The sequence below is a fragment of the Rhodamnia argentea genome, chromosome 4, assembly GCF_020921035.1.
Source record: "Rhodamnia argentea isolate NSW1041297 chromosome 4, ASM2092103v1, whole genome shotgun sequence".
Lineage (NCBI taxonomy): Eukaryota > Viridiplantae > Streptophyta > Magnoliopsida > Myrtales > Myrtaceae > Rhodamnia > Rhodamnia argentea.
The window spans coordinates 23,477,301-23,503,352 of record NC_063153.1 but is presented as its reverse complement, the minus strand read 5'-3'; the positions used below and the strand labels follow the sequence as shown (position 1 = coordinate 23,503,352).

General features: G+C 40.4%; 3 protein-coding genes across 8 annotated transcripts; 1 reads left to right on the top strand and 2 right to left on the bottom strand.

Moving 5' to 3' along the window:
• Window positions 1–353: 353 nt before the first annotated feature.
• On the bottom strand, window positions 354–10,789 carry LOC115740610 (protein tesmin/TSO1-like CXC 5). 2 transcript variants are annotated; one of them, XM_030674123.2, is made up of 8 exons: window positions 10,133–10,789; window positions 8,601–8,708; window positions 5,720–5,897; window positions 4,228–4,584; window positions 3,915–4,015; window positions 3,744–3,838; window positions 1,652–2,071; window positions 354–983 (listed from the first exon to the last, which is right to left on the bottom strand). In XM_030674123.2, the coding sequence occupies exons 1-8, from the start codon at window positions 10,399–10,401 to the stop codon at window positions 727–729; spliced, it is 1,785 nt and encodes a 594-aa protein (XP_030529983.1). In that variant the 5' UTR covers window positions 10,402–10,789; the 3' UTR covers window positions 354–726. The 2 variants fall into 2 exon arrangements, with proteins under 2 accessions (XP_030529983.1, XP_030529984.1); XM_030674124.2 differs by having other exon boundaries at window positions 1,652–2,068.
• A 2,011-nt stretch (window positions 10,790–12,800) lies between these two features.
• LOC115740613 (RNA-binding protein EWS) lies at window positions 12,801–17,968 on the bottom strand. Of its 3 annotated transcripts, XM_048277734.1 has the most exons (4): window positions 17,700–17,844; window positions 14,925–16,090; window positions 14,027–14,321; window positions 12,801–13,653 (listed from the first exon to the last, which is right to left on the bottom strand). In XM_048277734.1, exons 2-4 carry the CDS (start codon window positions 14,983–14,985, stop codon window positions 13,041–13,043), a joined length of 969 nt encoding a protein of 322 aa, XP_048133691.1. In that variant the 5' UTR covers window positions 14,986–16,090; window positions 17,700–17,844; the 3' UTR covers window positions 12,801–13,040. The 3 variants fall into 3 exon arrangements, with proteins under 3 accessions (XP_048133691.1, XP_030529988.1, XP_030529989.1); XM_030674128.2 differs by lacking the exon at window positions 14,925–16,090 and having other exon boundaries at window positions 17,700–17,968; XM_030674129.2 differs by having other exon boundaries at window positions 14,027–16,090.
• A 1,689-nt stretch (window positions 17,969–19,657) lies between these two features.
• Window positions 19,658–25,912, top strand: LOC115740611 (probable plastidic glucose transporter 2). Of its 3 annotated transcripts, XM_048277731.1 has the most exons (15): window positions 19,675–19,745; window positions 19,870–20,072; window positions 20,866–21,013; window positions 21,414–21,525; window positions 21,637–21,704; window positions 21,783–21,915; window positions 22,451–22,550; window positions 22,645–22,757; window positions 23,090–23,183; window positions 23,685–23,838; window positions 23,980–24,123; window positions 24,203–24,276; window positions 24,581–24,669; window positions 25,193–25,307; window positions 25,453–25,912. In XM_048277731.1, exons 3-15 carry the CDS (start codon window positions 20,923–20,925, stop codon window positions 25,633–25,635), a joined length of 1,470 nt encoding a protein of 489 aa, XP_048133688.1. In that variant the 5' UTR covers window positions 19,675–19,745; window positions 19,870–20,072; window positions 20,866–20,922; the 3' UTR covers window positions 25,636–25,912. The 3 variants fall into 3 exon arrangements, with proteins under 3 accessions (XP_030529986.1, XP_048133688.1, XP_030529985.1); XM_030674126.2 differs by lacking the exon at window positions 19,870–20,072 and having other exon boundaries at window positions 19,658–19,745; XM_030674125.2 differs by lacking the exon at window positions 19,675–19,745 and having other exon boundaries at window positions 19,777–20,072.
• Window positions 25,913–26,052: the final 140 nt, after the last annotated feature.

Sequence of the window (26,052 nt, the reverse complement as noted above, 5' to 3'; positions counted from 1 at the left end):
TGCCGGCGCAACCGTACAAAAGCGGCCTCCCATCAATGGCGGCAGTCCAACTGATGGCAATGGCGCAAGTGAAGCATCATCAGGAAATGAACTACCTCGTTCACAAACAATTGCGGCCATGGGAATGAATCATTTTTCAGAATCTAAGCCTCGAGCTTTTTACAAACAATCTAAACTTTTTCTCGACGGCCATCGCAAAACATATGAAGCCCCACTTTCCTAAGGTTCCGTTGGATATTAAGTGAGATATTAAAACTACAAATCCAGTCCAATGCATGAAATAGTAGCTAGTCAACCAAAAAAAATGGATACACCAGTAACTTCATTCCATATTTCTCTTTGAGATACATGAGTATAGGAAAACTTATCGAAATACTCTATCTCAGTTAAATAATCGAGTATATCTTTACATCCGGGGTACAAATCATGCCGCCTCAGCACATACAACAAGGTGACATCTGTGCATCTTCAGGCGCATTCTCAAAGCCTAACCTTACAAAATCAAATCAGAGCTCAAACACTAAAATCATTGAGTGAAGTTATGGCTGCAGTAACCATAATGGAGTCATGTCAGCACCGTCACAAAAGCCTACGTTGAACTTCTGCATTACTCATGTTCCATCTGCTTTGCTAGGACTTACATCTGTGCACTATGTTTAATTGCGTATATCGATGCCATAGCAATCCGTGCTCGCTCATTACGAATCTCCTTTGGTTCAACTACTTTCATATCTGTTCAACCTTTGGTTGGATAGACCCATTCTCAAGAGCACGAGACATTTTGGAATTGTCTGTATGGGAAGTGCTAACTACTGTGGAAATCACCTGAGTTGATAAAGCTGGTGGAACATCAGTTCTGGCAATGCTATTGTTTTCCAACCATGGTTGATGTCCTGTTTCAATTTTTCCGTTTGCAGCTCCATTGCAGACAGGGTCCTTTTGAAGTCCCAATTCAGTTCTGGCTAATGAGGAATACTTGGTTTCTGTCTCGAAAATAATCGCTATGAGAATCTAATAATAAGAAGGTTACTTCATCAAAGTACCAAACAGGTAGCTTTAAAGAAACACATTAATGTGTGGCAGAACATCCAGCATCCAAATATCAGGTTTTTATATAAGGATTAGCAAGGACATAAAAAAACAGAATGGTGTGCAATTTCATCATTTCGAAGAAAATGTGAAATGTTCTAAGGCAATTTCCTTGATATCATGCAAGCATATCATGCTATTGAACTATGGCATCTCATCAAATATTTGCAAATCCTATGTCCAATACTCCAACCCTCTTATCTATTGAGAAGTGGAGTGATGTAGGTTTAATTGGTTCAGATATTAAGAAATGCCTTATTTCTAACTTCTGAGAGATGTTACGGATTGCTATTTGAGAACTATTTGGCAGTCACATTTGGAACTGCTGACTATGCTACTTCATATTGAAACAATCAATTGGGACACCATATTGTATACACTGCAGAAAGGACGACCTCAACTTTCAAGGCTTTAACTGTGTCGAAAATATCAGTCAACATATTGCAACATGTAATACGCAGAAGGATAACTCACGCATCGGGGCTACGGACTCAATCTTCTCTCTTTTCGACTTTTCTTCAAAGCAGGAGAGCGGATTTGAGTTAAGGGTATTCAAACTTACCTTTTATTTCTCCAAAAGTGATGAGCTTATTAAGACAATCTCGCACTTTCGCCAACACAATCCTTTCCTGCTCTGCGTAGACCTCTGTTATTCCTTGTCCATGAGAAACCTGTGAGGATGAATTGCAGTCGTGGCCCATCAACCCACTCGGGGAAGCAGCTGCCATGAACATTGTATCTTGTTCATCGCACATCAAAGCCAAAGTTCCAGGAGACATGGGTCTTCCATTTGGCGCTTCAGCACTGTCTGTGACTGATTCCTCATGACCACTTTTATCAACCTGGCTTGAGCTTGAACAATTGTCAGCTGCTGTTTTCCCGCTATCAGGATCCTTCAGGCTTTGAGTCCTGTCTTGTGTCAATGAAGCAAAAGAAGCTTCTGTCTGATCTGCCACCTGCTTTTCTTTTGCATTTTTTTCTTCTGGGTAAGAACATTGACCATAAGTCAGTAACAGCAATCCTTCAATATTCTATTGGTTTACGAATGCAACAAGCACACAGGTGATACCAGTCGGAGAAAAGAACATTCAGACATACTTCCACCAATTCCGGCAGCAAACAAATTAACATCGATAATAGCAATATCACAGAAGCTGACTACTTCATTTCCAAGAGACAGAATTTCTTTTTACTTGAACTAGTAGTAATACTGAAACACAGTCGCCAAATAAAACAATGACAAGCCGGTAATGAAGCTGGAAGAAAATACAATATGAAAGAAACCTGCCCATATCAGTTGCTGAGGAAGAGAAAAAGCAACACAGGGGAGACTGATTGCACAAGTAGTAAGAAAATGTCGTAAAAATAAGGCAGATCCCATAAAGTTGAAATCCTTCACTGTTCTAAGCTCACAAATGCATGAAAAGTGAAGATCCAGCTATGAAGCTAGTAATAGTAAAAGCAGCAACCTCACTATAACAGGAGGAGAAAGTCACTATGACCAAGCATGAAGTTTAGTGGATGAAGATTGCAGTACATCAATTCGAAGCATCCGAACTTCTATATTCATTTCAACAAATCTTTGGTTATCATTTTGGTGCAGTCTCCATAGAGGAAAAAAATCCACAAAGCACTCCCTTAAACAGCTAAGGGATATTTTTTTTTTCATCGAAAGCTAAGGGATATGACAAGACTAGTAATAATGGATTTTGTCACACACCCCTTTCTCCCTAACATTCCAGCACACAAACATCTATTCAAGGTTAAACTGAGCTCTTTTCCAGTTATCACATTGTGGATGGGACAACGATGCATAGAAGTCACATTCTCACAGTCAGAAGACATCTCATATTGGGTCAGGGTATAATAGGATAGGGAGGAGTTGGAATGCTTTTGCAGTCTGTATTGGACATCGCTAGGCCACAGCCTTATTCCTTCAATTGGATACTGGATAAAGAATTTATTAGCTTCTTGGACGGCTTTAGCACAGATATGTTATCCCAAAAGTCTCTTTTCTATTTGATTTCCCATGACAATATATAACTTACATATTCACTTCTGATCTTGAAACAGTGAAATTACACTTCAGTTTTCACTTTTGCTTACAGCTCCTAAACATCATCAGCAACTACGACTGAGAGTGGTTCAGGCCTTTGGTGGTGGTAGTCGTAGGCGCGGTAAGATGAAAGGAAAGTAGATTGCACCATAGCATAGACCCATGAAGTGCAAGGGAGATCGAACATGAAGAGGAGATTAGCAAGTCAGATAACAATGATGGACCATCAAGACACAATTCCAAAACTCTTGCTACATTTTTGCTAGTACTTGTATCTATCCAACGAAACTGAGTGTACAAAAGGAACGATCAGACAACATAGAAAGCCACGGACAAGTACACACTGTGATCAATGTGCACTCTCTGTGCTCCATCACGCTGGAAGGCACAGGGTGATGGCTTCGCATATTAATTTGAAACAACAGATTATAAGTCAGAATTCTCCCTCAGATGATGTGTTTATCATTCATCAAAGAGACCGAGAAATGACCCCACTACCAACTAATTGTACCTCTTCCAATAAGTGGCTGAACTAGCCAAGGTAACATCTAATGCAATTTTCAGCTCGTTCATAGACAGATCAGCCATCAATATATACCTGCAAATGTCTTGGCAACTTCGCCCGATAACACCACTAGAACAGAGCAAAGCTCTTTTACATCCTGTGGTTGAATGATATCTGCTAACAGGGACCTTCAATGAGGACAAAGACACCTTTTGTAAGAATGTAGGTTTTCACTTGATTAAAGAGAAACAAAAAAATATCTACCTGTATGTACATTTTGAAGGAGCCGACGATGTATTGCTACCACCGTGGGCAACAGGTGCAGATGACAAGGAAAACGGTGTGGAGGCTTTTGTATGGTTTGGCTGACATGAACATAGAACATATAGTCAATACACACCCAGATAGGGCTGCAAAAAAGTTTATGCTGAAATCGATGGTCAGGTTTTCAGACATAAAAATCCTCCGTATTTTCTTGGATAAGCTCAGAACACAAGTGAGGGCATAATAAATTAGCTGATGTCTACCTAGACAATCATCACCAAAGTATAACATAAGACACAATTATCAGGTTTACCTGTGGAAATTGCCCAAGCCTTTGGATGGATGGATCCTTGACAGTCGAGTTTGAGCCAAAGAAGAGTTCCTGACCTTTCTTTTTTTTGGTTAATGGTGGGGATGCATAACCAGATGATCCAACTGCTCCCGTGATGGCAGCATTTGCAGCCTGCTGAATATATGCGATGTTGTTGGCATGGTCCCCATGGAATAGAGCCTGTCTCTCTTCACTTCCTTCAAAATTTTTGCAGTCCATGCATCTACAGTTTTCCGAGCATAGGATGTTGGCTTGGAAGCACTCACAGTACTTTTTGAGGCAGCCTGATTTCTTGCAGTGGCAGCCCTTATTGTGCTTCCCCAAGGCCCCAGCATCCTCCTACATTAATTTGAAACAAGTCCATGTGTTTGTCATCAACAGTCAGAAATAGTATGAAGTATCAACAATTACTAAAGGAGAGACATGTAGTTATGCTCCACCAAGCAACAAAAATGTCTTCCTATTCTTCCACACCTTTTCTCACTCATACACCACAAGATGACAATTTCAGACAGCTAAGTTCCTTTACACCAAGTAAACCCTAGGGACCTTTGCAGACACCTTTACATGCCATTTGACGACAAACTTGATTTCTGGCTCCATGTGTTCTAAAAGCAAGCCACAGTAAGAAAGCTATTGACTTTTTCCTGAAATAAGCGGAAGTTGTCAATAAGTCTAATCCAAAAACTCAAGCTATTAGATGGAGGAAGAATATATGCGTATGCGGTCCAATCTGACCAATAGACAAGCAATCAAAAATATCTTAATACCATCTCTCACATGCAAACTAGAGAGAGAAGGGCACGTGGAATTGACAAACAAGAGCCACACAAGGTCCTGCAGCCAGATATGACTCATACCATGTTGGATATTTAACCAAAAACCTCGAAAATTTGATGGAAGGGGACTACATGCATATAAAACCCAAACAAACCCCATAAACATGCAATATGAGATAACAGTTTAACAGAAGTGATTACCAGTTTATGGTTAGTTCTACCAGTATCATTTGAAGCCATAAACCAGTTATCCAACATAAGTATTGAGTTGTACACATTTGTTTTGGTGAAGATCAATGTCAAAGCTCCCAAGAAGGTAAAGTTCGGTCTCATTTGTCCTCCAAAAGCTTGAAATTAATTGACAAAGTATACTATCAAAATCAGCACAGGGTCTAATGCGATAGCCACAATAAGATAAGAAGGACCACAAGATGACTATTAACGCCCAGTTCAACAAAGGAAAAGGCTGTGATATAACTATAATGGGTAGACACATCAACCACGTGTTTAAATTGAACTAATAAATAGAAGCTAAGATTTCTTTAATTAGTTTCTTTCAGTCTCGCATCACAAGCAGTAAAAGGATCTAACCATGCTATTAGTGTACGAGGAGGAGAAAGGGATGAAAGTGGACAAAGGGGACATATTTAAAGAAACAATTTCAATAGGAAGTTTAGTTAATGGGAAGTACCCACCCTTCTGTCCCTTGCTCCATGAGGACTGCTAGCAATTTTAGGTCTAAAAGCATTCGGATTACGTTCTAGAGTAGCTTCAACAGCTTCTCGTCTTGCAGCTTCGTTTTCTTCATTGTTGTGACAGTTTGAGCAGTTGCACTTATCACAGTATATACCAGATGCAAAGCATTCACAGTAACTGATCAAAAAGGGAGATCAAGACCATATCACTTAGAGGATATTCAGTCAGCTGAAAAATCATATTCAACCACAAAATAAACGAATTGAATTAAGACAATAAAACAACAATGAAGTAACGCCTTAAGGCCCAAGATAATCTAACTCTTAAGTATAATAGAAGGCCAAGCACGGTTCATGATGCAAAGTACTCAAAAGAACATAATAATGACCTAGAAATCGAAAAGGACAAAGTATCTAAGGAGATTTTGAAAAAGAAGAGATTAACTTAAAATCGATTTCTTTAATAAGTGTCTATTGACATTAATAATGGCCCTTCCCACCGCTTGTGCCACAAAGAATCAATGCACACCCTAAAGGTATGTCCTATATACCTAGAAAATATAACAGCCGATCATATATTTCTCATTATCCAATGTCCACACTCCACATGTTAATTATCACCCCTGCACAGCTTATGAAGCTTGCACAATAGACTGGCGACATAAAGTCAAACAACTAAAAACTTTTTGGTAACAGATTTCAAAAATTTCATGGAAACTTGTATGCAAAGATCTGTCTCTGGTGTTACAGAAACTTATTCTAGCATCAGCGGAAAACAGACTAAATTGCCTAGCATTTAGAAGCCTTTCATTTATGACTATGTAGGGTTTTCAGCATACCAACAATAAAGTTTTAATCAAGGTAATTATTCCACCACCCTGAGTTTTGAAGTTGCAGGGATACATAAAATTAATCTGATAGCACCCATCTAGGTTTATTTGTGGATCAAACACAAACTAACAAGGGGTGTCAGAGTAGTTTTGCAAAAAACAGGGAGTGTCTTTGCGATTTTGTCAAAACAAAAGCAGTGTCAAAGTAAATTTTTTTTTTTTTCGGTAAGGAGTGTCAAAGTAATTTATGCTTTAATAAATACAAAAACATGTTTTGACGGTACTTACGACCGACTTTACACTCTCTTTGGCGACCTAAGAATCATTTCTCTTTCTCAATAGACCAAAAAACCGCATTTCGCACAACATGTTTGACTGTACCAAGGTAATTTATCCTTCAATAAATACAACATGTTTTGACTGTACTTACCAACAACTTTACATTCTGTCTGGCGACCTGACAATCCATTCTTTTTCTGAGTAAAACCAAAAGGTTCCATTTTGTACAAACAGTGATCCTCAAATAGATTCTCACCATCATTATCTAGAAGACATGGTCATTAACAGAGCCCAGATATGGATTACACACTATACTATTGTACTTCCCAACATATCTACCAAACCTAGATCACATTTTGAGTGGTCTGATCAGGGGACAATCATCTGAATTTCGTATCATTTATAAGTATTCAGAAAGACACTCATGTTCACCATGCAACTTAATCCTTACCAATGCATGTAGCATGTTTCTACCAATGTCTTCAAAACAAGTAAAGAATCACACTCTTTCCATCTGCACAAGGGAAAGAAGCTTAACCTACTCTAACGACATGTTTAGTAGGAAGAAAGGAAAGGAAATGGAAACCAAGGCAAGGAATGGAACTGCTATTCCTATTCTTATGTTTGGTTGTGTTAAAAGAAAGCGCAATCCAAAATGGGATTAGAGTCAAATGTCATATATTCCCTTAAGTAGTATGAGAGAGAATAAGGATACATCTGGAAAAAACATAACATGTGACTTTATGAGGGGAAAGGAATCGGAATTCCTTCCTCATGTGAAGCAGTGCAAAACAGGTATTCCAATGGGAACAGGAACACTCACTCCAATGAAAATGGTGCTCTCCAAACATAAGGAAAGGAATGAAAACCAGAATCTTGATTCCACTATGACCTCCATTCCATGTACCAAATATGGCCTGAAGTCATTATAGTGCACAATTTCATTCAACAGCAGAGCCATGCATACTAATCTCGCACCTAATGAGGAGTTTTTTGAAGAAGAGATTTGAATTGGGAGTTAATAACTACGACATCACAATCTTAGAATGGAGTGGACCATTGAGCGACACCTAATGTGAGCATCTGATGATCTATACCATAGTAAAAGCAAATGACACCATCAATCAACAGATAATTAACACATCTGTTGAATAAGAGACTCTAAATGCTGACTTAAATCGACATGCTTTCAATCAGAGATACTCAAGAAGATCATGTCTGGATACCTTTCCTATCAAAGCAATGAACTAGAAAAGTAATGTAAAGTTCCATCCTGTTCTTTATCCCGAAGAACACAGCCCACATTAACATATTCTACTGTGTCTATGTTTGGCACACAGCCTATCTTGACTAGCAGCTTCTGCAAAGAGTTCATGTACTTCTTAAACCATGAAAAATTGAAACTCCTTATATGAACGCCGTAGATTCTCTGTGAATGTTAAACAGGCGTATGTTAGAAGTTCCTTTTCTGCAGGATATTCTTTTTTACATGGACTTAATAGCTAAAATACATTAGCCAATATTTAAGTAGCAACAAATTTAATTACGCACCCTTGATAATACAGAAAAAGTTATAGGAGAAAATGTGCTATCTCATGAAGAGCAAAAAATAATGGATGATTTCAAGATAGTGGATGATGGTGCCAAATAAGCAGGTAATGTCCACTAATACATAAAGATAGAATTCCAGTTGCCAAAGTAAAAAGTCAAGAAAGTTATATCAGTACATAGTCACTAAAATGACCATTCCGTTCTTGCAGAAATGTACTTACAGCTTCAAGCAACGTGAGTGTTTACAGTTGCACTGCTTTTGCTTCTTTGGAGTGCCCTCTTTCACTTCCACATTGGGTCTCGTTCTCGCCTTTGGAGATTCGATTCTCCTGGAAACGCAAGGCAAAGAACATAAATATAACATTAGCTCAATAAAAAAATCCCAGCAAAGCCATGTCTTGTCAGTGCAGCAACAAAAGAATTACAACTTGAATGGCACCAGCACAAATGCAGATGTTTGAGAGGTCATAACAGGTAATAGAGAGTACCAATGCAGTAGTTGAATCGTAGACAACAGAGAAAAAGACCATAGCCTCATCCTACTGGCTTGTGATAAAGCAATTTATAGAGAATTTAGTATGTAATGAACTTTAACACTATAAGAGCCCGGTGAAAGTATTGGGAACCAACATATCAAATAAAGATTCAACAGAGATAAACAGAGAATTCCCAACTTGAAAAGAGAGAGAAGTTCCATGATCAAAAATTTGAATTAAATGGAATTCCACTTTACAGAAGAAAAAGAATAAATTAGAGAGTATTTTTAGAGTCAATGCCATCATAAGTGCACTTTTACACTGATAAGGAAACTCTTTTAGTTCAAAAAATGGGAGAAAAAATTTTCCGCATTGACATATTTCAGACGACTACAAGATCAGAAATTCAACAAGCTCACTAAGTAACATGGTGTTATTTTCTGACAACTGCCAAAAGGAGTGATAAAATGACAAGTATAATACATACTCTTTTAGACCTTTTAAAGTCTCTTTACCATGAAAACTTCAGGCACAAAAGGAAAGTTAGAATCCTATTGCACTCAATAAGTTTTTAATTGAGACCAAACTTTAGTGAACAAATCTTGCCACGGGATAGACATTCTTTAGAAGCACTAAACTATTCTCGTGCAGAAAAGATAGATGCATGTACTTCTGGGAAGATGAAGATAAATGGAGTGAATGAGTCAAAATCTCATAATCTTAAATGGGAAAGAAAGAACCTTTTACCAACAACAATGACAATTTAACAACGTTAGATTTCCCACAATTTCCCAAAAAGAAAATAAATACCAGAAGCCGTGAAGGATATCAACAATCAACATCCTAAACAAACCTTTCCACCATTCCCAGGCTGAAATACGTCCATTGAACACGAAAGTAACAATGTAGAAATGCAGATACTGGGAATAAGAAAGAGCTGCGAAGGTGAAGCAGACAATGGACGCAGGAAGAATAAAACCACTAGAGAGAGGGAGAGAGAGAGTATGTGCGTTCAAAACTTCCTTCCTCCATTCTTCATATAAAATTAGGATGCAAAACACTCTTCATCGATCGATTCGCTAGCTCAATGCTGCAACTAAAAAATTGCATTCACTACCAAATATCTAACAGGCCAATTGTTCCCTCTTGATTCTTCCAGACACTCTTGAAACCAGAAAGTTTCCTCGAACAAAACAATAAGTTTCCCGAGGGGAAAAAAAGAAAGAAGAAAAGCGCGCGCGCGCAGAAAATCACCAACAAACCAACTGCGCACCAACCTCACTGCAGGATGAGAAGCCTGCAGAGGAGCCACCGGCAGCGCCACCACCTGCGACGGCTGCGTCGCCACCGCCTGAGAAACAGCTTGCGGCTGGGGATGCTGCGGCAACGCCACGCTCTCTCTCTCCCCGCCGCCTCCGCCCCCCGTGAAATCCAGCTGCCTCGCCAATCTCTTCCCCGTGCTATTGTCCGCCGCCCCCACGGAGCTCCCTCCCGCGTCCGATTGCTGCCTCCTCGGAGACGACTCCCTCGCCTCGCCGTCCCCCATCAGTCTCCAGCTCAAATTCACAACCCGATTTCAAATAATAAAAAAAAAAACCGAGAACCACGTCCCCAAGACTCGAATCCGGCTCCACGACCCCCCGCCGAATTCGCTCGAATCAGGACGGATTCAGAAGCCTTTAGCTCCAGAGCTCGCAGAGCGGAACAAAACACCTCCGAAAATTCAAATTTCCGAAGCCGTGAGCTCGTCGCGGAGCTCGAGATTCACACCCGAGCAGTGACGAGGGAAGGGCGACCTCCGAGCACAGTGTGATCGAACGCGACGAGCGACTGCAGCTCCCGAGCCGAACAGAGATCAAATTGCGAAGAGAGTAGTTCAAAATCTATCCCTTTTTTCTTTCCTCCCGGTCGAGCGAAATTGCGAGAAGGAGAGGGAGAGAGAGACAGAAAAGAATTAAAAGGGGGAGGCTTTTGGTGTGTTGTGGTGCTGTTCTTCGTTTCTTTCTTCCCCTCCCTCTCTCTCCCGAGGTTTTGAAATTTCAATTTTGCGATTATTGGACGGCCGGATGCCCGTCCCGAGCTCATCCGACGGGCGACAGCGGAGGAACGGGATCGACGGTCGGAATTCATAGAAGGGTACGTAGCTTCGGTCGTCGACCGTGCGATTCCCCGCCCGGCACTGAATGAGAGCGATGATCGAAAACCCTCGAGATTGTTGTTGAGCTCGGATCGCTCCCACGTGGCGGGACGTCATTGGCGGAGCCCCTCCGTCCGTGCGCATGCTATTGTCTCCCGCCCCCCGGTTAAAAGCGAATACCCCGGAAAAAAAAAAATGGCGCTAAATGTGGAATCGCCCCCAGAAATTGTTGACCGGGGGGGTAAACACTACGGTACGGCCAGCATCTGATACAAGAGTTAATTCCAAAATGGCCCCTTGAAATATCAAAAATCACAAAATGACCCCGTGAAACCGATCGTCGTCTCCAATCACCCCCCACATAAAGTAGACGAGAAATCTCAAATTGGCCCCCTATTAAATGTGTGTCATTTTACCCTGAGGCTATGTCCCGTCATATGCTATTATCCAATTTTCCATCGAAACCGGTGCAGAACATTTGTGAAGGGCGTTGCGCGGCTTTGCTTGATCGAGTGAACGAAATGCTTGGCGATTTTGTGAGTATTTACGTAACTAATGTGCCGTGTCAAAGCTCAGTCACGAAATGATCCCCTTTTTCTCATTAATTCAAATGATTATATATTCGTTCCCAAACTTTCATAATAGAAACTCAGGTTATGAGATTCTTGCATCAGCCTCGGATATATTTGGAAAAGAAGAGAAGTTCACTTCAAAAGGCCGTTTGGACTTGGCATTCGGTTTGAATTCAATTTGATCAACCAAATTACTATCGAGAAAGAAGAGTGGAGACTCAACAGTATCCGTCCCGCATGTCCAATTTTGAATCTCGTTTCCTTTTTTTTTTTTTTTTTAATGCTGGAAAAAAGGATGTCCGTACACAGTTTCTATTTTTTAATTTTCCTTTCCTCGTGTCGCGGACTAGGAAGACAAATCTCATGCTTTAGGCAATTCACTCAAATTCTAACTCGATGCCTCTACAAAGGGGGTGAGCATTTTTTCCAACTCCTTGAGCCTGAAATGCTAATTCGTTTTAATGGTTAATACCACGAAAAACCTAAAATCGGTACAATTGTGATAAATTTATCTCAAATAATTTTTTTAACCACAAAAAATCCCAAATTGATACATTTATGACAAATTTACCTCAAACTATTTTTTTGACAACCAAAAATCATAAACTGGTATAATCGTGACAAATTTATCTAAAACTAATTTTTTTACCATAAAAATTTTCAAACCGGTACACATATGATAAACTTACCATATGTTAGTTTTCATTAAATTGAGTTAATACCCCAAAAAATATTAAATTATTACACCCGTAATAAACAAAAGGTAATGTGTACACACCGACAATTGCTACGTGTCATCCAACTCGTAATTTGACGGTAAAATTTAATGAAAACCAACGGATGATAAATTTATCGCAACTTATCAATTTGGGATAAATTTATCGGAGATGTATCAATTTGAGATTTTTGCTGATAAAAAAAATAATTTAAAGTAAATTTATCACGTATATATCGGTTTGGAGATTTTGATAGTATTAACCCTTCCTTTCACAAAAAGGTCGAGCAATCCCTGTTCAAAAGTACTCTTAGAACAACAGAGATGTGAAAGGGAAATGGAATAGCAATTCCGTTCCAGCCTTACTCCCACCGAATCAAATGCGCGGATAAATTGTATTCAATCAGCACTTGATTGCTTGAATTAATCGCCGGCGTTTATATGCTCGGATAGACATTGTAAAGACAGACTCGGACCATCGTAGATAAGAGCATTCACCTGCTAAAAAACATGAAACATCCCCAAGCAACCTGTTGCTGGAGAGAAAAATCTCTGCAAGTTCCGTCTTGAATAACCAGTCACAGAGAAGCAGACCACAAACAACTGTATAACGTACACACTTCGAAACCATAAATGCTTCATCACAAGCAGTACAATTCTAGCTCCAACATCCCTACAAACCCCTACAACCATCAACATCCTTTACACAATTACCTCAAAGCCTGCAAAAATCGGACCTGTAGCAGCAAATCGTGTCTCAGCTAATAAGGATCACCAATCCTCTCTCTACCCAGGCCATGGCGATCATCTCGTCCCCTCTCCATGTAGAGATCCCGACGATAATCTTTTGGTGGGAGGCCAGCCCTAATAGGCGAACGGCTCCTCTCCCTGATGTCGCGTGCCCACCGGTCATGACTCGGAGGAAGTGGTGGTGGGTGCAGAGGAGGTGATAGTGGTCGCCTCTCAAAGCTTTTTCCTTCGCTTATAAAGCTATCCCTTCCACGATCTCTGTGGGCCCAGTCAGTCGGCATTGGTCTGTCAAACCTGCTCCTTCCCCTATAATCATCTTCTGGATAGTCCACAGGTTCCCTTCGCATGTAGTCATCAGAGAATCCAACTTCATGCCTGGGAGGGGGTAGACCACCAGGGCCAAAATCTCGAGGCCCACCCCGAGCCCATGAACGAGGCGGAGACCTGTACCCATTCATGGACCTAGGAGGTGAACGATGTGATGGAGGCCCAGGAAAACGCCTCGAAACAGCATATGGAGGTGGTGGGGCCAGATAGCCCCTTCTGGGGCTACCCTTGTGTCCAGTGCGAGGTCTGTTGCAGTTGTTACAGTGATCTCGCCTCGCAAAGTTCAGATTGCCACATCTAAGAGAATAAAAGATGATCGGGGTGTTAGACGCAATTAATAGTCAGACTCGTAATATCAAGCGCAAGACAAGAGCATCAAAGCTCATAGAGTATAGGAAATTGCTCGCTGGAGCGGTGCAAAAATTCTCTAGCTGTGTTGAGCACAAATGCTATCATCAAAATTAAATCAAATTCTCAGGATCATAGTGCATGCACTTTGGGCATAAAAGAAAGAGAAGCAGATGGTTCTATTTCTCTGTTGCAGGAATATGAGATACTAGAGACTTGAGTCTCGTAAGCAACTACTGACATTGTTACATGATCCTTTTAAGCAAGTAACCTTAAGGACAATAACATAAAACCATTCTGAAGATTTAGCATCATCACTTACGAAGGATTCGCACAGTACCAATCCCCTTCCCTTGGTCGCACATTAGGATTGTTTCTAGCTATGGGTTCACCTCTGAACGGCCGAGGGCCCAATCCAGGACCATCGAAACCCCTGCCATAGAGCCTACCACCGCCCCTTCCTCTACCATAATGGGGAGAAGAGTCTTGGAACCTACCAGGCTCCCTCCTGCCGCCAAATTCACGGCCACGCGGCGGACGATCAAGATCTGGACTATAGCGACGTTCTGCATTCCTATGACGTACAGGAGATATAGAACCTGCGCGAATTCTAAATCCTGGACAAAAACAAGCCAGAAATGTCCACATAATTAGACTGATAAAAAATTAGATGATTTAATGTAGTGATGATAGCCAGTAGCATGCGATCCATGAAAGTGCCAAGCGTCAACTGATAACCCAACTGACTTTTGAAAACTGCTACCAGCTGTCAAGACAGCTCCTCTGGCTGTGTATCGTGAAAATCAGATAAAAGGTAGACAGGGATGGAATATACAATTGATGGCGTAGTCATTACTTTTCAATAACTTCACCCGCTGTAACATACAGACTGACCACAGAAGGTGAGATCCAAGCACCACTTGCTCTTACCAATTAGGATGCCCTTTATGGTCTTCAGGATCAGAAAGTCCATAGTTTCCTAGATTCAAGTACCTCAAGTCTACCGTGCAAACCACTACATCCGTGAATTAATATTTCCCTAAGCAGATGAAAGACCTCCCAAACCATTAATGCAACATTAACATAATCATATAATCAAGCCACGACAAAGAACATCCACATCCACAGTCTACAATAAATTAAAGCATGGCTAAAATAAACCAACCAAATCAAAGACATCGTCCAAACAAAACCCCACAGGACCTCCAGATGAACCGCACCTGCGACAAGCAGCAGATGTAAACCCGTGAAAGAACCAAAAGGTGACAATGTGCTACTCATCGAACTACACCAACGTATGAACCCAGTCCCTTCCAGTCAAAACTCATCCATTGAGTGCAACAAATTTGACAAAAATCCCAAACATCAATAAAATATATTTCCTGCTTAATCCACATTTCTGGTTAACTTAGAGCATGATGCAATTCATCCCCAGCAGAAAAATTTTGGAGCAAATGCCATTGTCACCCCTTATTGCCTATGGATTCCATTAATATCCCTCTCTGTGACTCTTAAAAGGGTATCCCGTGCAGATGTTCTCCTAAGGTGTAGTCTTCCCCAAATCCATTACCAATTCACCACTTGCCAACCACATTGGCAACAAAGTATTTCAAAGACATTGCAAATGACATGAGCAATAATTCCCAACCTCCGGCATTTTGCTGAGTAAAAACTGAAGCAGCAAAGGACATTTGACTGTCCCAGCACCCACCAAAAGGACAAAAAAGAATCTTAACAGATCCTTCAACCAAAACAAGCTATGCCGCATTTTAACTTCAATGGTATTCACCATTTTCAAATCAGATTCCATATAGCCACCACCAAATACTTCATGAAATTTCCAACTACACCACTTTGAAATGCAATCAGCCCTAACGCAGGAAAAAACACAAACCACCTTCATCAAAGTTCGACATGGAAAGTGACCAAGCTGTATCAGACAAGAGGGAGTAGGGACCCGATCAACCAACCCCAGGCACGGAAAACAGCCCACCAGTCAGTATGCGTAGCCACGGACTGATAATATGATGAGGTACAAGGAACTTTTACCAAAACGATAGTAGTAAGCACATTCCAAGTTCAGATGCTGAGTAAATCCTCAAGTGCACATCCCAACTGAAAGCCTCAATCCAAACTGAAACTGCTGCCACTTTTCTTATCCCATAAGTATGTCAAAATATTACCTAAAAGCACCCTTCGTCACAAATGAGGTGCATGGATACATAACTCTACTAAAACCAGTACTTTCACCAGGCATAAACCATTCCAACCTTTTGTTACCCAAAGACATAATTAACCATCAAAAATCCAAAACCCTGACTTTTTAAAACCAACCCATACCGGAATGCCTTCATCAAGACCAAAGTTCTTGCAGGCACATTCAAAGCTGTAATAGACAACAGCAGAGTTTATTCAACGCTTCAGAGTAAAATCTATTCAAAACAGCATGTGCACACATGAATGTTCAACTCATAACAGGTGGAACAAGCCTTCATGAACTAGCACAAGCTCTTCAATGGCAGCAAATAATATAGTGGCTTTCAAGCTTTTATCACTGTGGCTTTCAAGGTAATACAAATCCTGACGACTTCGAAATGTGGTAAAACATCTAGACATACAGCTAGTAACATATTTTGGAGTCAAAAGAGGAAAACGTGAAATATCATCAGATAAAAAGGAAGAAGACAATATGAAACATAGAAGAGTAGACAAAGAATGGAAAATTAATTATTCCCGTTTATGGAGATGAAGCTCGACTCTCATGTAAGCTTGTAACAAGAAAATTGAGAAAAAAGAAAAAGAAAAATTTCAAATTCCATCAAACCTCTATTTCTTTCCCATCTTCACAAATGTCACACCTCACATGCTTGCGCATTAAAGCACAAACTGTGATGCCATTCACAGGTGAGTAAGGACAATTAATAAGCCACTCCAAGTGCGGACTCACGCCTAGACTCATCAAATGGGAGGTCAGATCGGGTCATAAATAGTACGACCCAAATAGACCCATTTATCGCAATGCAAAATGACCCATACCCAACCCGTATTCGCAAAACACTTCCATATTTAATCCAATCTAGGACAACTCATATCCAAACAAAGGTAAGAGTGTGGAGTGAGTAAGCGAGTGCAAGATCGAGTGAGGGCGAGAAAATACGAAAAGAGAGTCATAGAGGTAGGTCGGGTCTAAGTTGTAAACCCATTTATGACCCATTTATTGAATATAACAATTCAATCCATCATATATGGTTTAAGGAATGGTTTTATGAGCCAATTTTACAGGTCTACTCACACCCCCAACATGGCACTTGGGTCAGAAGTTTCCGGTGCATATGACATCTTCAGCCACAATGGGGAAGAAGACACGGAATTGCAAATGATAGCACTAGCAATTCTTTTGACTTAAGCCATACAAAATCAACTCTGAGCAATTTTCATAGCAAGTAGCATCCTGATTGTACAAAGCGTAAGTGCTCCTAACTATACCAAACATTTGGCAGCACCTCGACGAATCACCAAAAACACAACCAGCTAAAAAAAGACTTATCAGAAGAAACAAAGTTAAAAGTTCATACACGTGATTAACACACCAACAAAATTACAGATCTAAGCGAGCCACACCTCTACGCTTCTGGCTCTGCTATAGCATAGATGAGAGGCCATGCCGGGTGTGGCCATGCTAAGCACGTCGAATCACACAGCCAAATAACTAAACATCAGATACTTATTCTGAAGGATTGCGACGTCGCTCACGTCAACATTTTACCATCAGGATTATTCATGAGCCCCTAAACCAGAATCTCTCATGGCCATGCGGTAGTAGCCGGACCTGAACTTTGTACAGCGCACATAACTTACACGCACCATAGAAGGTCGCGTAGGAGAGAATGAATAAATAGACCATGAAAAAACGAATTAATCGCGCTTGACAAACATTACCCACTCTAAAGCAACCAAAGACGTGAAAGGCCATCGGATGAAGAAGGAAGAAGTACCGGCGTCATCGGAGTATCGATCCGAGCGATAAGACGGGAGAGGATCCCGGCGGTCTTCACCGGAATCGTAGTCGTTCCCGGCGGCGCGACTACCGGTGATGCCGTCTCCGCCGCCGCCGCCGTCGCTGTTGGAGGGGCGGACGACGAGGCTGCTGAGGAGGGGCTGGTGGCGCGAAGCCGGTTGGTCCTTGTCTCTCGAACCCATGCCTCCGCTCTCGCTGTCTTCCTGCTTGCTTTCCGCGTTCAGATCGGAGTCTCCGCGAGCGGGTTCTGCGCCTTTAACCCTAGACGGAGGAAGGAATTTTCTTTTTCGGGGGCCAATTAATGGAAAAAAGAAATGAGTAAAAAGTTCTTCATTTGCTTGCGCGAGGCAGGGGCCCAAAAAAAAAAAAATTTATCCCAAATCGATATATTTGTGACAAATTTACCCCAAATTATTTTTTATCAGTTAAAAATCCTAAACCGGTACATCTATAATAAATTTATCCCAAACTTATATATTTGTGATAAATCTACCCTTCGTTGGTTTCAGTTAAATTTTACCATCAAATTGCTGAATTAAATGATACGTAACTGTTAACGGGTGTACTCATTTAAGATATTTATCTTTTATTTGTCACGGGTATATCGTTTGGAAATTTTTTGTGACACTAACTCAATTTTATGGAAACTAATGGAGAGCAAATTTAATAAGTGTAAGTCTACCAGTTTAAAATTTTTTTGTTGTCAAAAAAATAATTTTAGGTAAATTTGTCACAAGTATATCGATTTGGGATTTTACTTGATCAAAAAAATAGTTTGAAAGTAAATTTATTACATGTGTACCAATTTGAAATTTTTCGTGATAAAAAAAAATTTGGTGTAAATTTATCACAAGTGTATTAATTTGAGATTTTTCGTAGTATTAATCTAAAAAAAATAAAACATTGATGTTTTGCTTTTGCCTCGAAGTTGTTGGATGTATTTACGAATGTCATTTTCTCTCATTTCATGTGCATTTAAAACCTTATTCTTAAATTGGGAATGATTTTAAGTTTTTTTTTTTGTCATCTTGTTTTCTAGCTATGAAGAAACTGGATGATATAACTCATGAAATTCCAAAATTTTATTATATATTTTACATTATTTGGTAAATCGCAACAATTAAGAATTTGAATTAAGAATGACGAATTAAAGTCGAGATTGAATAAGAAACTTCAACTCTTTTGTTATCACGTGATTCGTGAAGCTACATATATGATACCGAGAAGTTAGATATCAAGAAATCATTCACCTTAGCGACGCTCCTTCCGACTCTCTCACTGCTAGATTCGACATTAGAAATGAACAAGAGAGACGCGGGAAAAAAAAATGAGAAGGAAACGGTAGACTTTTTTCACAAGATTGCTTCCATATTATGGAAATGAGAAAACTTATCTACTTTGACACGCGTTCATGTCCACATAATTCAAAAAGGAAAAAAGTCTCGGCAAATACCTTTAAAATTATCAAGAGCAAATAAGAAACGGGCAACATATCAAACTAATTAAGTAATCATGATTTAATAATTCATCAAAATTTCAGTTTAACTTTGATTTTTCAATGTAATTAACTCCCCATCGAAGTTCGCCTTCTTTTTTTTTGGGTCTCAAGCTGCCACCATCTTGTTTCACTTATCATAAATATTTCTCTTTTATTGGAATGCTGAAAAAAAGAAATTGACCCTAAAAAATATAATTTTACTCCCGTCAGAAATAGAAAGTCGAGAATACCCATCGTCGGGGGACACTTGTCAGCACAGCAGAGCAGACCGAAGCTAAGATAGGACGGCCAGAGCCTCTACAGAAGCGACACGTGGCACGGGAGAAAACGTTCGCCCACCCAATTCAATTGTTCCTCGGATTTCGACCAAAAAAAAAATTGCTCCTCGGATAAAACAAAAAAAAAAAAATAAGAAATTGTTCCTCGGACGACACTAAAGATTCCCTTCTACGGAAACACAGAGTATAAAATGAACGATTGACGATTGTTTCGACAGCTGTCCATGCTGGTTCGTTTCTTCCCCAGGTCGCCTCTCTCTCTCTTTCTCTTTCTCTGTTCATTTATGGAGGTTTCGTGAACCCTCACTCTCAGTCGGCGCCTTCTCTCTCTCTCTCTTGTCTCTGCGTCTATTTTGCGCTTGATTGTGTAGGCATGAACGTGTTCATATCAGACCTGCAACTTCCGTTTTCGGCTTAATTTCGTGTTGTTGCGGGTCAGTTTTCGAGTAGGAGCAGAACAGTGACACTTCGCCTGCATCTCTCTCTCTCCCTCGAAGTTTCGCTTTTTTTTTATTTGTCCCCTTTTCCTTCGATCCACCTCCGGGGGATCACCGGGTGATCGAGACGATATCAGGTAATCGCATTCGATCCGAAGCTTGCGATGACGATCGCCTTCGAGCCTCGTGCCTTTCTGTCGGTTTGATTTTCGGCCTTTTGATTCGGAGATCCGCTTATTGACGTTGTGGTCACGGTGCTCGCATTCAGCTCATTAGCGTTCTCTCTGCTCTGTCATTGTTCGCTCGTGTTCGTGGAAAGTGGAATTCGAGGTAGAGATTCTCTTCAATTTACTCGACCTGCTCTTTTCCTGTATCCACAGAGCGACGTAGACAGAGTCTTTTTTCTGTGTCACACACCTTGATTCACGTGCTCTAACACATGCCTTTGCTTGTACATTTTTGCTCGATTTGATGTGCAAACTAGTTGTTGATCATGGCCAACTTAGGTTCTGCATGTCATGAAGCTTGAGAAGAGTAATGTCGGACCCGGTTGGCAAGATACAAGCTACTGGATTCTGAGTATACATTAGGTCTTTTAGTTTCACTAGAATGCTGAGAGGAACCCATCTCTAGCAATCTGAGAAGAAAGAAAACGTTCAGAAATTTGATAAGATGGTCTCAGTGAAGCCCAGTAGGTCAGTACTTATGGCCAGCGACTGGGTCATGGATTGTCCAGTATTTTGATATGCCTTTTTTTTTCTGCAATCATTGATTGACTAGAGACAATGACGACCATGATAATGTGGCATGAGCTTATGGGCTAGAAGTCACTAGCAGCAATTGCAAGATAGCCCAGTTATCTTCTGCTGTCAATGTGATCCTGCAATGCCACCTAGATTTCTTGAACTTACAGAGTGTTAATTTTGACAGGTGAGGGCTGTAAGTGCCACGAAGCGTGAAGCATTCTAGACTGGCAAGAAAACTGGCATGTGGAGCCACCAACGCGAATCTTTGTCGATATACCAGCGTATACCGCCAAAAGAAAATTTAGATCAAATGGACATGGAAGACTATTCTGGTAACTTTCATTTTGCAATTTGGAATTGTTTTTCTTTCAATCACCAGTCGCATCAAAGCACAAACACAAGAAAGTGGATTCTTCCTGATTAATTATTCTCCGCAAGCAAATTGATCTTGAAAGTGTTAATATTAAACCAGAAATTTCCGGATTTAACATCATTTACAAATTGTTCGAATGCTTCGAAGCCAATGCATTAGTTGTTAATTTAGATGCCTTACTTTGTAAATTGAGAAACGCTAATGTTAAGTGGTTTCTGAAAACTTTTGCACGTGGCAACAGTTTCATGCTACTGTTATGAGTGGAATTTCTGGTCCATTATCTTTTTTGTGAAAAACTTACGTTAGTGTTCACAATTGTTTCGGTACTATGTCGCCACTTGATTGTTGTATCTGTTTAGCTCTTTTGCAGAGCAGTGTAGATGAAGAAAGTTCGAATCCTCCATGGAGGCTTTCACTGCCATATGTGCTAGTGGCTACCATAACTTCGTTTTTATTTGGATACCATCTCGGGTTTGTCCTTTAGTTTCTAATTGCAAACGTAGCTTAAGTTTTAGTTTGTATAATTTAAGTATGTATTTATTACGATATAATGACATTCTTTTCAATATCTTATCCACGCAGGGTAGTGAATGAACCCCTTGAGAGTATCTCTTCAGATTTGGGTTTCAGTGGAGATACTCTTGCTGAAGGTGAGATACAGTATTTTACTCTGTTTTCCTCCTCCATTTTTCGAAAATCTGAAAATATTAACTTTGTGCTAAATGAAGGTTTGGTGGTGAGTACATGTCTTGCTGGTGCTTTTGCTGGATCTCTCTTCAGTGGTTGGATTGCAGATGGGTTGGGGCGGCGTAGGGCTTTCCAGTTGTGTGCATTGCCCATGATTCTTGGTGCTTTTGTGAGGTAGTGTCAGTGTTCTTTTAAGGAAATGGTTTTTCTCTCCAAATTTGATTCGAGAAATGGGCTCCATTTTGCAATTTGCGCATCCCGATTAGAAGGCTTGCCTTTTGTACTCTTATTTAGTTTCAACTTTTTACTCCTATATATCTTCTGTTGTTTCCTTAAGAGACAAATACATTTACTCATGTAGCTGCTGCAAAGTGAAGAGTGGAAAGAACGGACAAAAGCTAAGAATATGGACCGCTTGACTTTGACCATATAATGTCCCCTTAGATGTCAAGCTGACTTTATTACTGATCCTTCCGAAAGTTAAATCCAGACAAATGAAATATATGCAGCGATTAGTACTGACAGTCTGGAATAATAGACTATTGATGCAATTATAAAGTTTATGATTTTTTTTGGCTGTTAGTTATTTCATAATTTGTGATGCGTTGTACACGTTTTCTATGGGTGGGCCATACATCTCATAATAGTGATGAAATCAAACCGAAATATAGTCCTTCTGTCTAATGGAAGAAAATCTTCTAATTTGCAGTGCGAAGAGCAAAACTCTCATGGGAATGCTGCTTGGGAGGTTACTGGTTGGGACAGGAATGGGTTTGGGTCCCCCTGTTGCATCTCTTTACGTGACAGAGGTACAATGCTCCCTTTAAGAGTTCCATGGCAGCATGATTAAAATTTACAATGGAAAAGTCATATTAATTCTATTTTGATTTCCTACAAAATCAGATTTCTCCTGCTTTTGTGAGGGGTACTTATGGAAGCTTTATCCAAATAGCTACATGTCTTGGGCTAATGGGATCTCTTTTGGTTGGAATCCCTGTGAAGGAAATTTCTGGCTGGTGAGATTGAATTTGTTTTGATTCAGTTTGTGTTCCTTGGATGCTCGTGTGCTGCTTATGTTTCTCCATTACACCATATCTACCTGTTCTTCTTCTTCTTCTTCTTCGTTCCCATCCGGACGACATTTACACTACACAAGTTGGCAAAACCTGCCATGGGGTGTGTGCTGCCTCAAGCACGCACTCTGGGTGAGATTGGGTAAGGCCTAGGTCTGAGAAGTGAAACCTGCACTTCTTGGTTATCAGGGCCAGTTCCTCTGCAATACCCAAATCAACCATGGGGCATTTAGCGGCCAAACTTCTGTTAATTATGCTCTAAATTCTTTGTTCAGGTGGCGTGTTTGCTTCTTGTTATCTATAGTTCCAGCCACAATACTTTGTCTCTCCATGAGCTTTTGTGCAGAGAGCCCACACTGGTTATACAAGGTTTGCTTTCATGAATTCTCCGCTGTTTTCTGCTGTTAGCATGTCTCTTTGTTCAGCTATCAATCAGCAGATACCATACATACACGGATTCTTCACCAAATACAGCTTACTTAAGAAAAATTCATCCATCAATGCCAACAGATCCAACAAAAAAGACATTAATTCATGTATCTATTTGGAAGTTCTCCAAAAACAGACTTAAAGAAAATATCTCTCTCTCTCTCTCTCTCTCTCTCTCTCTCTCTCTTATATATATATATGCGTGTGTGTGTGTGTGTGTGTCGCTAGATTTCCTGAGTCAACTAGCTTGACACACAATACTGCTCAATCGGTCAGACAAGTTTCTGTTATTTTGGTTCAAGGGGTTATGGCTTCTCAATTTGACAAAGTAGCGATCCTTGCTAATGGACGTGGCCGATCAAACTTCAGTAAATGCACTCAGATCCATTTTTAGGGCAAATCTTGTAACTTAACTTACTGCACATGATTGGCACAATGCAGAGAGGAAGAATTACAGAGGCTGAAGCTGAGTTTGAACGGCTTCTGGGAGCGTCACATGTCAAGTCTGCAATTGCTGAGTTGTCCAAATCAGACAGAGGGGACGACTCTGATAGCGTAACAATCTCAGAGTTGCTATACGGCCGTCATTTTAGAGGTAGGAATTAGCACTTTGTGGTATGTGCTAGTGCTTCTCTTGGAATCCTGTTACTTCTCTTTACAAGTTTCAATACTGATGTCATTGGTCTCTCTCTCTCTCTCTCTCTGATATGCTTCATTATCCATATGCTTTCTGCAGTCGTATTTATTGGCTCAGCACTGTTTGCTCTGCAACAGCTCTCAGGAATAAATGCTGTTTTTTATTTTTCTTCTGCCGTCTTTAGAAGTGCGGGTGTGCCATCAGGTCTTGCAAATGTCTTCATAGGGGTGGCAAATTTATCTGGTATGACACTGCTTCTAGGTATTCAATTAATGGAAGTAAAGAACTTCATCCCTTAACTGGTGGATTTTTGTTCATACAGGCTCTATTGTTGCAATGGCATTGATGGATAAACTGGGAAGGAGGGTACTCCTCCTTTGCAGCTTTTTTGGAATGGTAATTTGTTATTAGTCTCATAGAAGACTTCCTCTAGATTGAAGTCGTTATTAGGGTGTCGATATCGCATATAAGGGAAACAGTGGGATAAACAGAAAAGTTGCATTGGCAAGTCAGCCTGTCAAATTGTAGTGTTAGTTCTAAACAAGAGATAAAGTGTACTGCGGGTTTGGCAATGGAAGTCAAGGTGGAAAAAAGTTTGTCTTGATTATTCATACATCCAGTTGAAGAAGGAACACTTCAAGAACTTTTGCAGCGTTAAGCAGTGGTCATAAAATTGATAGTGTACTTGTTCAATATGCAGGCAATGTCAATGCTTCTTCAAGTTTTTTCTGCAAGTTCTTATTTAAAAGGCTCTGGGGCTCTCTATTTATCTGTGGGAGGCATGCTGATGTGAGTTTTCTCTTCCTTTGTATATATATGTGTGGGCGTGTGTGGATATTACGTATGTTAGTTTATTCTGTGGGAGGGCTTCCCTGTGCGCTTAGGTTATCTCGTTGCAGGTATTGGGAGGACATAAAACATCTTGTCTCACTCTTGTCCTTGCTTAGGATTCCTGTTACTTGGAAAGATCTTACGAGAGATTAATCAATTTATAAGAGCTTTCAGGATCAATCAGATACAACAACCTATGGTTGGGAGATACCTAAGGTGGTTAGATTGTGTATGTAGTTTCCTGTAGATGGCTTCTTAAGAAAAGATTAGTGATGCCATAGAGGATGATCATTAGTTCATTGAAATTCGAAGATTGCAAGATTTATCATGAATAATTAAAAGTGTGACCTTTCTAATGCTAATATTGACCCTAGCTGATAAGCCGACTGTGCACTTCGAATTTTATCCCATATCCCAATGATTAGTTCTGGTCAAGCGATTCCATTAATATTTGCTGATAACGTAGCGTGCAATTGTGCAGGTTTGTCCTAACATTTGCCCTAGGAGCTGGTCCAGTTCCAGGTCTCCTCCTGCCAGAGATTTTCCCCAGCAGGATTAGAGCTAAAGCCATGGCAGTTTGCATGTCTGTACATTGGGTAATGTACCCAAGTCTATTATTAACTTGTCTTTGTTTTCATCAAGATGCAGTTGCAGCGCCTGTTCTTGAACAACGCAGATATGACGGTGGAACTTTACGATCCTGTTACTTCATTTCCCTTGTCTTCATGTTTTGTTCTTCAGGTGATAAACTTCTTCGTAGGTCTGCTCTTCCTGCGTTTGCTGGAGCTACTCGGACCTTCTCTCCTGTATTCCATCTTTGCAGCATTTTGCTTACTGGCAGTGGTTTTTGTGAAAAGAAACGTCATCGAAACTAAAGGGAAGTCACTTCAGGAAATTGAGATTGCACTCCTTTCCCAGATATAGAGCTGCTACAGTAGAATTCTCAATACTTTCCTCCTAACCCGCTTCCTCAACCCCGAATGAATTCTGTAACATTTTGTAACACTCCCTACATTGGCATTTGCCTTGGGAGAGGTGGATGATAAATCCAATATACAGAACGGAGAGAGAGAGTCCCTTGTTAAACACGTATTATACACCCGAGAGTACATACTAATCGGTCTGGCTTGAGGTCTGGCTGAGCAAGTCCTTCCTGTGCTCTTGTATTAGATCTAATCAATACACGTGGTGTGTTTGTTCAGCCTGTGTTTACATCATTTTATGTGCAAATCTTCTGTTTGCAATTTGTCGGGGGCTAAAACCTGTCATCCGAAACTTAGCTGTTGAAAGCATCTGTCGTGAAGGAACCAAGCTTGAGATACTACTCCTTCAAACCAACAA